Source organism: Cajanus cajan, chromosome 8, assembly GCF_000230855.2.
Source record: "Cajanus cajan strain Asha chromosome 8, NIPB_CcT2T_4, whole genome shotgun sequence".
In the NCBI taxonomy this organism is placed as follows: Eukaryota; Viridiplantae; Streptophyta; class Magnoliopsida; order Fabales; family Fabaceae; genus Cajanus; species Cajanus cajan.
In genome coordinates this window covers 48675247-48686121 of record NC_138524.1, presented here as the reverse complement: position 1 = coordinate 48686121, position 10875 = coordinate 48675247, and the positions used below count along the sequence as shown (strand labels likewise).

General features: G+C 32.5%; 1 protein-coding gene across 2 annotated transcripts; it reads left to right on the top strand.

The window, feature by feature from the left end:
- Nucleotides 1–811: 811 nt before the first annotated feature.
- SAC3C (SAC3/GANP/Nin1/mts3/eIF-3 p25 family) lies at nucleotides 812–10621 on the top strand. 2 transcript variants are annotated; one of them, XM_020384501.3, is made up of 8 exons: nucleotides 817–1124; nucleotides 2710–2810; nucleotides 3465–3686; nucleotides 4725–4946; nucleotides 5050–5135; nucleotides 5529–5625; nucleotides 6841–6933; nucleotides 10096–10621. In XM_020384501.3, exons 1-8 carry the CDS (start codon nucleotides 899–901, stop codon nucleotides 10252–10254), a joined length of 1206 nt encoding a protein of 401 aa, XP_020240090.1. In that variant the 5' UTR covers nucleotides 817–898; the 3' UTR covers nucleotides 10255–10621. The 2 variants fall into 2 exon arrangements, 1 of the variants encoding a protein (XP_020240090.1); XR_014428488.1 differs by lacking the exon at nucleotides 5529–5625 and having other exon boundaries at nucleotides 812–1124; nucleotides 10096–10234.
- Nucleotides 10622–10875: the final 254 nt, after the last annotated feature.

Here is a 10875-nt window from a genome sequence, read left to right as displayed (position 1 = left end):
TAAATATTTAGTGAAAGAATTAAGACTAAATTGCACTTTTAGTTCCTATATAATGTTTAATTCACAATTTTAATTTTCCAATTTTTAAATTTGTTATTTTAGTTCTCAAATTTTGTAATGTTCATAATTTTAGTCACTTTATTGAATATTCATTTGTTTGATCGTTAAAATTGTAACATTCATCATAATCTAACAAAAACTAAATGACATAATAATTGATATTTAATAATATATTTGAGAAAAATTACACTTTTAAGTTTTACTTTATTTTATTTTCATCCTATTTAACAACTTTTATGAGATAAAAAAGTGAACTAAATGTAAAATATAACTCAAATATTATTAAATATTAATTATTATGTCATTTACTTAATATTAAATCACAACTATTATAATTTAAACAATTGACATATGAATAATTGATAAGAGGATTAAAATTATAAATTTTATAAAAATAAAAGTAGATTTAAAATTTGAGATTAAAATTATGGATCATATATTATAAAAAGATTAAAATTACAATTTAACCCATAATTAAAATAGCAAAATTTTATAAAATTTTGAAGATTGAAGTTATGAAATTGGATACCAAAATTACAATTTAGCCCAATAAAAAATATTTCATGTTTTTTATGACATAAAAATTGTTTTAATAAAAATAAAATAAAAACTAAATTTTATCATGTAATATTTAAATAAATTTGAGTAAGTCGGTACAAATAGTTCAACATTTATATTTTTTAATTAAAGATTAGGATTTTTTTTGACTTTAAACATAAATTGTAACCGAAAGTATTATTTTATCACTAATATGACCAGAAAAAGAAAAAAAAAAATATTAGAAAGTGAAAAAGAAAATAATGAAAACGAGAGTGGAAGCGGTGAAGAGGGAAGAGTGATGATGCATCGTGGGAATCGAAACCGTGGCTCCTCTTTCTGGCAATCACGACGTCGTGGCGGTCAGAGATTTGCTTCGAATGAATCGAATGTTTCAAGTGTGGGTGAAAGGGTCAGCCCTTCTTCTCGCAGTGGCAGCACTGCTTCTACCTCTGATGTCAGTAACACGGCAGAGGATGCACAACTTTCTTCCAATTTTGTTGGAACATGTCCTTACATGTGCCCAGGTAAACGACATATCATAATACTATTATCTAATTTGCGAAACTCAAATCAATTTCATGCTAGCAGTAGCAGAGCATGATAACGTGTCCTTTTGGTGGGATTGATAAATAATAAGAGAGCGAGGTTGCTACCAACGGTGTGACTTAGGTCTTGCAGAATTGATTAGTTTCCTACTAAGTGGCAAATCAAGAGTTAGAATGGATTTTGAGAGGTTTTCTTCGGAAAAATAGTTTAAACTTTTTTTTTCTTTTTCTAAAAGTGCTTTTTAATAAAATAAATACTTTTTTTTAATTATTTTTTAATGTGTTTGTCTGTTTTTTTTTAAATAAACAATTTTTTGTTTTTGTATTTAAGAAATAACTCTTATCTGCATTTTATAGATTTTTTTTTTTAAAGCGTTTATATAGGCACACTTATTTTTAAGTTTAAACAAACATATCTAAATGCTTATTAAATATTTATTTTTACTAGAAAAGATGTCAAAATTGTTTCTTGATTATACCCAAATAAACACCAAATCATTGATGAGAGAGATGTTTATGTTTAGTGTTTGATCGTGTTTCAAACAGAATTGTTTCCAAAGGAGAATACACATTGGGAACCAAAGAAGAGATAGAGAGCGGGATTTCTGTTAATATAATAATTTTTTAGCAGTTATTGTCGATTGAATTTCCTGGCCAAAGAAGAGAATATCATTACATGGTTTCCTTTTGGGTGCTAAAGCCTTTCTGATGGACATTGAGGTTACTAGCATTGTAAAGGAACTGCTCTAGCGTGCTGATGGGATAATGCTGTTTTATTTGATCATTATTGTGGTTGTATTGCTTTAAAATTTATATTGTATTAGTGAGGTGATGCATTTTATAGAAACTTATTCACAAGGTCCTGGTTGTGATAACTGAAGTTGCTGAAAATTCCAAGTGAATGTGACTGATGCAGTAGCAATTGCTGATGCGAAAATCTCCAAATCTATAATATTGAGGTTGCAATTGTTGCTGTTCATTGAGGAGTAATGGTGTTGTCTGTGCGCAATGGGTGCCTATAATTGCATAAATTGAGTACCACAGATGAGAATGTTGCAATGGATATAGGTAGACATAAAAGAATAGGTGAGATTACGAATGAAGGTATTAGAGAGGAAGTAATGGTAGCAAGTAGTCATCTATTGAGGAAAACACGGTAGAATTGCAGCTTAGATGGTTTGGTCTTATGGAAGAAAGCCAATAGAAGCATTTGTAAGAAGATTTAGTTTGATGGAGGATAACCCAAGAGTTAGAGGTGGAGAAAAACCAAGAAAAACTCGAGAGAAATCATTTAAAAGAACTTAAATTTCAATGGCCTCTGCAATGACTTGGCTTTTGACAAAGCACAATGGTGTCATTTCTCTTTTGGTCTATGAAGCTAACTGCACTTAGAATAGAACAAGGATTTTATTGTCCATTTTAGCTTTGTTGATTCATGGAAGCATAAACTTTTCTCTATATAAAATATGAAGATACCATCCATTGTTATTAAATTTCTTCATATATAATATTTCTACTGGAAACTAATATTTTCAAAGTTTTCACTTTATTGGTTTATCCACAGAAAGAGAGAGGATCCAACGCGAAAAACTGCGAGATTTAGCAGTTTTTGAGAGGCTAAATGGAAATCCTGGAAAATCATCCCCGGCTCTTGCTGTCAAGAAGGTATGGCCAAACTGCCCTCCTATATATTATCTTGTATTTCCTTATTAAGTGTGCTCGTGTCTAGTTTAAAGAAGGATGTACTCTCAAGCACCATGCTGAATTTACTTCACATCTACTTTTGACAATCAGCAGTGCATTTAAGGGTAATGTAAAACTTTTATTGCGTGAATTAATTGATGATAGCAATGTTATCATTTGTATCTGAATTCGACGATTCCCATACAAAATTGTGACTTGAGGGTCATTACATGATTAAAGTTTGATTAATTCAGTTATCATAATTTTATAAAGTTCATAAGTTGTATAATGAAACCGTAGTGTGTTTCTTTGTAAGTTTAATTATAGTTTGTTATATAGCACTAAATTAGTGGCTAGTGTTTCAGTGTCCCTTGTCTATTCTTTATTAACTTTCTTAATGCCTAATTAATGTTAGCAAGATGCTTTGTGATATAAAGTATATGTTTGAAAGATATTTATCATGATGCATTATCATATAAATTTAATAAAGCATGTTACTTTTTTTTTTGTCTCGTCTTTAAGATCCTATTCAGCATTGATGCATGGTTTTATGGCCTACAAGCGGCTTTTCTTCTGATTCACCTTCTCTATTATTAAATATCTTTTAGTTTCTGATCTTCCATTTTATTTCGTCAGTTTTGCAGAACTATATCCACTAAATATGTTCAAGCATCTGATATGCGGCCTATTATTGTTTTGGAAGATACTTTAAATTATCTTTTGAGCTTGCTGGAATCTAAAGAGCATTCATTTGAAGTAGTTCATGACTTTGTCTTCGATAGGACAAGGTCCATACGCCAAGATCTTACTATGCAAAATATTGTAAACAAAAAAGCAATTTATATGTATGAGGCAATGGTATAGTTTTCTGTCTCACCTATCTTTGATTTGTGTGCTTTATTCTTTTCTCTTATAACTGCATTAGCATAGATGATTTAATTTGCATTTCTTGCAACTTCAGGTTTATCCAACTTCGAAGGTCCATTTATCTCAGATGCACAAATTGTGTTTAAATCATTAGATGTTTATCTATAAACAAATTAATGTTCAATGCATATTCTTAAATCCAAATACTGGTCCTAGACTTGAAACTTGGGGACTAATTGCATCTACTGCTCCTTATGAACTTGACTGGGTATCAATTCAAATTGACAAAATAAAAAAGGCTGCACAAGTTTAAGTGGTTCAACCCTCAAAAAACATTGACTTCCACCGTAGTTCCACATGACATCAATGTCCTTTTTCTTTGACCTACTGTACACCATTGAAAGGGGCAACGGGGGGACCCACAAGCAGCACTGTGGAAGGAAATACAACACCAAAATCACTATGGGTGGGAGTGAGAACACGGGAAAATATAAAGATCCAGACACGGGGACCAACTCTATGCCTTTAATACTCTTGAGGTGAAATCATAGGAGGGAAATATAATCTTACTTTCCAAATCTTTTAAAAAGTTTTGCAAACAGACTCTAAAAATCATGTTTCAGGCCACACACAACCCTACCTGTCTTGGTGTGAGACCTAGACGTGTGCAAAGCACATGATTCCACATAGAGTTGTGATTCAGAAGCAATTGAATTGATTCCTGATGTGATTCTCAGTTATATTTGATTCATTTCATGATCTGCATCAGTCGTCAATCATGTCGAATTGTGATTTGAATTGTTCTGTTCATGCAACTCTGATAACTATGCCTTTGTGAACACATGGTCATGAGCAAGCCATAGAGTTATAAAAGTAGGGCACTTGCAAAAGGCAGTAGTGATATGCTTTTTCTATACACAGCCAAGCTGGATTGTGTGATCATACAGCATTGCATTTTTTTTTTTGAAGCATGGATTTACAAGCTATGGAATTCAAATAATGAGCTGAACAGTATGTTTGATCATACAGGTCAAATTCCATGTTGTATCACATTACAAGCTTTGGTGTTCTGTGCCTGATCCAAACACTGCGTCAATGCATCATCTCAACTTGGAACAGCTCACCAAGACATTGACATCTTTGCTCAATTTGTATGAAGTAAATCGAAATTCAAATGATATGCTAGAAAATGAAGCAGAGTTCCATTCATTATATGTGCTGCTTCATCTTGGTTCTTCCAGCCAACCGATGGTTAATCTCTACATTGGTGTGATTAATTATGTTTCTCTTTTCATTGTTAATTTTAACCTTGCTGCAGATTTAGTTATGAAATTTAGCTACTTTTATTCTGCAGGGGGAACCACTTTCTTTGTGGTTTAGACGTTTATCAACTCCAGTATTGAAGTCAAAAGAAATGTGTTTTGCTAGGAGAATTTTACGGTAAGATATATCATAATTGTATATAATGAACCAATTATTACAAAAGCTTAAGTTGTTAGACGAATAATTTTATATTACATCTCTCACATGCCATCTTACACAAGAACCCTTTGGGTTTAAAACATAGACAAGGCACAAGACCACCAATCATGTGCTTAAATTCAACTTTTTATTAAAAGAATGGGAGTAGTAAGGATCAAATTCTAGACTACTTAATCATAGATGAAAGCGCATGAATGATTCTATATTACATCTCTAACATCATTGACAATCTTGATTTTAATAATTAAATGTTTTTTCTATGTTGGTTTTCTCCTTTGTAAATTTCTCATTAAATAATAACTTTGAACGTGAATGCATGTCAATTATTGATATTCTCTTTTCTCTTGACAGATCTTTCCGACTTGGTAATTATAAGGATTTCTTCTGTACTGCAGCAGCCCAGACATCATATCTTCAGTTCTGCATTATGATGCCCTATATCAATGAAGTAATTACTGTAACTAGAGTTGCATTAGTTTCCTAACAATCTGTAGTTAATTTGGACATTCTTTTTATGTCTAAGTTGAAGCATGCCTACTTGTTTTGTGCTTGTTACTTTCTTCGTATGTATCTTAACATGAAGCATCTTGTCATTGTAATAGCTATTCTTAAGAATAACCTTAATAGGCTAGGTAATGATTGCTAAAATATTATAGGTCTACAGAATAAATGAAATACAGGAGAAATACGCATAACATTATACAGGGATCATCACTGTTTTACCAAAATTTTACTCCCCTGGTTCATCTTATCTCTCCTATATTCAAAATAAATCAGATAAAGATTCCTACAACTTAACACTTGTTGAAGCTAACTTCTCTGACAAATCTCAGCATCACAAATTCCAAATCACATTTGTGCACTCCACTTGCAAAATTGCATCAGCCTTTAGTCTTTGTGTTGTATGAATATTCTTTGTGCATATGTACACCCACATGGAAGTTTAGGATCAAGGGGTTAGTGTTCGAGGGTCTTGATCACAGGAAATACATTTAAGAAATAAATACGTTGCACCACTTTCCTACAAATTTCCACTTTAATTTATTATTTATAGTTTATCCAACATTGTGAATTGAGCTACATAGATCTATTGATGACATTGGGCTCTATATGAAGCCAAATTTTCAATAAATCATTAAATCATTTGAGTAAGATCTTTTCAATAGTTTCTCTTAAACTTTTCTTTTTAACATAACTAGCTTCTTTTAAAACTGAGATTAGTGAAAGAAAAATCATGATTTTGGTTAATGGTTCAGTATCAAAGTACTGAACTGATATCATAACTCTACTAAAATGTTAATGAACCTAGAATTCTTGGCACTGTAATCTTAATCTATTTCAACAGTTCCAAACCTGGATATAAGAGGTGGGTTGAGTTAGGCAGTCAACAGCTAATGCAAAATTTTGGGGTGTCTATATGATACAGGAAGAAAAAGAAAATGAAAAATTCTATAAGTACATTAAGAAGAATTGTCTCATTGTTGAATTGTTTATAGAGCTGTATTCATGTTTACTGAGGTTTATCAACTTGGCATGGGCAATGTAGCATCTATATTTACTTTTCTTGATTCTTCTATTTAAAAACATGTCAATGATCTTCATAGAATCTGTTTCGACATTCTTGATCAAGTTTTGCTTGCATATATTTTTTTGTTGCTATAAGGTTCGTGCGATGGCTTTATCTTGCATAAATTTTGGTGGATACAAACTTCATCCATATCCGCTGTTGGACCTTTCAAAACACCTCATGATAAAGGTATGAGTTAAAGATTGTATTTGAAGTTATGTCCCACATTGATCAATCATGTAGCTTCAATATTGTACTTTTATAAGGATCACCCTTCTAATAATTTAATCTTTTGGGATGGGTTCATCATGGGCTTAAGGCACCAGAAGGGTCAAGATATCCTATGTGGGAGCCAAGAGCGTAACATCTTAACTGCCAACTTCTGAGGGTGTTAGACTGTTAGGATAGCAAGCTAAAAGAGTATTTGCTTGAAAGAATAAGGGGGAATCACAGTAGTTACTAGTTAGAACAGTTAAGGCAGCCACTTGGACAAATAGTGGGAATAAGGGTAGAATGAAGGATTCAATAAATTGTATTTTGTGTGAACTCAGTGCTAAGCTGCAAAACTGGAAACCCTTGGTGAAGGGAAAAATCTTGGAGGAGGGTTTCTCTCATTTTGTTCAATTTCAGTCAATCAAGTGTTTTCTTTTCTCTAGTTCTATGTGGGGTTCCTAACACTTTTATCTGACTATGATAGATAGTGGACCACATATTAAGGTCTATGTGAGAATGATAGGGGCCATGCTGGGAATAATTGTAAACACACGACTATAAGAGCATCTCTAATAGAGAGTGCTTGTGGTGTATCTTACTAGACTCTTAAATAATTACCGTTGGTTATGAATTAGAAAAATAATATTTTTTAGTCTTGATTCTTCAAACGAACAATAGAGAACACAAACCACTCCCATAAATTAAAAAGACAGCCATGCATCATCAATCCTTCATAATCAAAAGCTAGTCACGTATCATTGCGATATATTTCTCATGGTTTTGTAACTTCTTTGCTTTTAATATTTAATATTTTTATATACATTAAATTAATTGTATAAATTTTATTATTAATTTTTTTATAAGTTAATATATCATTTATTATGTTTAATTAAATATTAATTTTAATAATTACACTAGTTTTTTAAGTTTTCAAAAAGGAATTGTAAATAAAAAATTATAAAAGTGTGGGTTGCTTATAAAATCTCTCCATTGGAGCAAAATTTGCAAAAATGCAGTGAGTTACTTAAGAATGATGTGGTATGATAGATTTCATTTAAAGTAAAATAAGAACCTTAATAAATTATTTATAAGAACCACCATTGGAGATGCTCTAAATAAAGAAAAAATGAGAATAATAGAGTTAGGGTATGTTTGAATAAGCTTTTCCAAAAATACTTTTAGAAGAAGAAAACAAGAAGAAAAAATGAAATAAGCTTTTCCAAAAGATAAAATAAGTTTATGCATACGCTAATATGTGGAAGTTCTCTTATATTCTCCAAAATATGTTTTTTTAACTTATGTATAAATTAATGTTAGTTATGGAGAAACTTATTTTACTTTTTCTTCTTACTCTTCTCTTAGAAGTCATTATGACAAAGTTTATTTATATACCATGAATGATCCAAGGTGTACATCAAGAAAAATAAAGTCCCGGGCATATTTTCTTGCACTTTCTTCCATTCTCTTGTTTTATTCCTTTTGATTCTGGTTACTTTTGTATCAACTGGTATTTGAGCTTTCCACCATGTCTCTCAGTTGCACACCAGCCGGACGAGTGGTGACATCAGCATTGCAGTATTCATATGCGACTAACCAAGTGGCTAGGTGCAAAACTAGCCCACCAGGGTGCTGGGGCTGCAGAGTTTGGTGGGGTGTCATGTTTATATTTAATTTGTAGGATTGGGACTTGAGTCCCATATTGGAAGTATGGGAATCTAGTGAGGGGTTTATAGGTCCTTAGGCTCTCCAAACTACATTTGAGTTAACATTATCATGCTTAGTCAAGAATGCCTATCTAAACAAGGGTGTGGAAGGGCGAGAATAGAGCTCTGGCATATTTTGATCTAGTGCCAACAACACGAACCCATTTAAAAACAAAGGAGCTTGACAACTTCCAGTTTGCTGTGCAGTTTAGTTGAATGCACAGATGCGTGGGAAAGATCACGTACCTTACAATTTTGGCAGAAGATGGGCAATTGAATGAAAGGTGCATTGTATGATCAGGTTTTGGAAGCAATGATGTGAGAACACTATCAACCATTATATAGCCACTATGAACCTTAGGACTTCAAGAGGCTGATATTTTTAGGACAAGATTTAAATGGTATTTTTCTGGAAAATTAAAGGGGAGACGAAGTAGTAATTACAAACAGTTAAGCCATTAATTTTCGGAGACTATATAAAATAGACAAGGGTAGAAAGGAGGTATTTAGGAAGTTATATTTTGTGTGAACCGAAGCATGTGCTAAATCGTAAAAGTGAATCCCTTGAAGGATAATTTCTCTTTGTTCTGTTCTATTTTAGTCAGTGTTGTTAAATAGCCGCTATATCAGTCTAATGCGCTATAATGCTATAGCATTGCGGAATTCCTTTAATCCACAATCATGACTCCATCCGCTATAGTGGCTTCTATGGTGTCATGTTTGCTGCATGTATCCTGCATCCTCTAGTCATCTTGCTGAGTCTCCAACTAATTGAATTTTGAGTTAATATTATGTCAATTTTTATGCATTTTATTTTTATTTGCTAACAACTTGCGTTTTTATACAAATATAATTGATGTATATAATATATTTTAACTGCTATGCAGCTTCTGCTGTTTGCTCGATACGCTATCCGCAATATGATATACAGATATAGCATATTTTTTCCTTTCCACCATTTTCCACTATCTTATATTGATAACACTGATTTTAGTCAATCATTAAAATCATCTTTGTCTTTTCTCCATTTCCTTCCAGAGTTCCTAATAGAGGAGGCATATGATTATGATATGATCTTTTGCTCCACATTGAGCAATTATGAAAATTCAGCGTGGTACTTAAGTAACGGGGTTCTCCTTCTTAGTAGGCTAGTCTTTCGGTATGGGCTATTCTTATGGGCATAAGATGTACATCAACTTTTCAATTCATACAAAATCTTGTGTGCTTTATCTTCATCTGGAGGTTTATCAATCTAACAAACTTTTCAGAAGTTGTTCCTTAATGTATTGATTCAAGATGTTGTCAACGTTATTGGGATGTCACAGTTCTATAATGATATTGTGCATGCATAATATTTATATAAAAAAATATTGTCAGTATCTGTTGATCTTTACACATTCAGACTATATACTCTATTTTGAATTCTGTATGACAGGAACCGGATTTGGAATCATTGTGCAATTATTGCGGTCTCGAGACTTGTTCTGATGAATCTGGAAATAAGCTACTTCCCACAAAGCAAACTACATTCAGTCATCCCAAAGATAGGTTTCAGAGCTATAGTTTCTTGGGCTTGCAAGAATATGAAAGGTAGTTTTAGAGTTTGTAGATCTTGTATATGTGCATGTTGGGAGATTGGAACAAGCGTGATCCTGGATGGCCACACCTATTTTCATCACTTTCGCTAGTTATGGAGATCATACTTGGAGATACAATGTGTGACTATGATCATTCACTGGTTTCTCTTTGTGGTGCTTTTGGAAAACATGGGAACATATTTTACTATACACAACTATTTTTGCACGTTTGTGCTGCTGAATGTAACATTTTATATATTTAGCACGTGACAGATGTAAAACTCTTTAAGCTATTTGTACACAACTGTAACATTATTATGTTAAGGCTTCTCTTGTAGTAACAAACTCAATTGGGTAGCAATAGCATTGCATGGTTTACTGATACTGATGATATATAATTCGTTATCAACAATGTTATTAAATAATCGTTATAATCCGCTATAATGGAATATCGGAACGGTCTCCAAGCAAACTGCCATTCACCATCCATTATTTGGCGTTTTATGGCGGTGTCTGCCATATTTTCCATGGCACCCGCAACAGTTGTGGCGTCGTAAAGGTTTACAGCGGTTATGGCAGATATGATGTATTATATTTTTAAAAAATCATTTTAGGGTCAAAACTCGAGCTAACCCCTT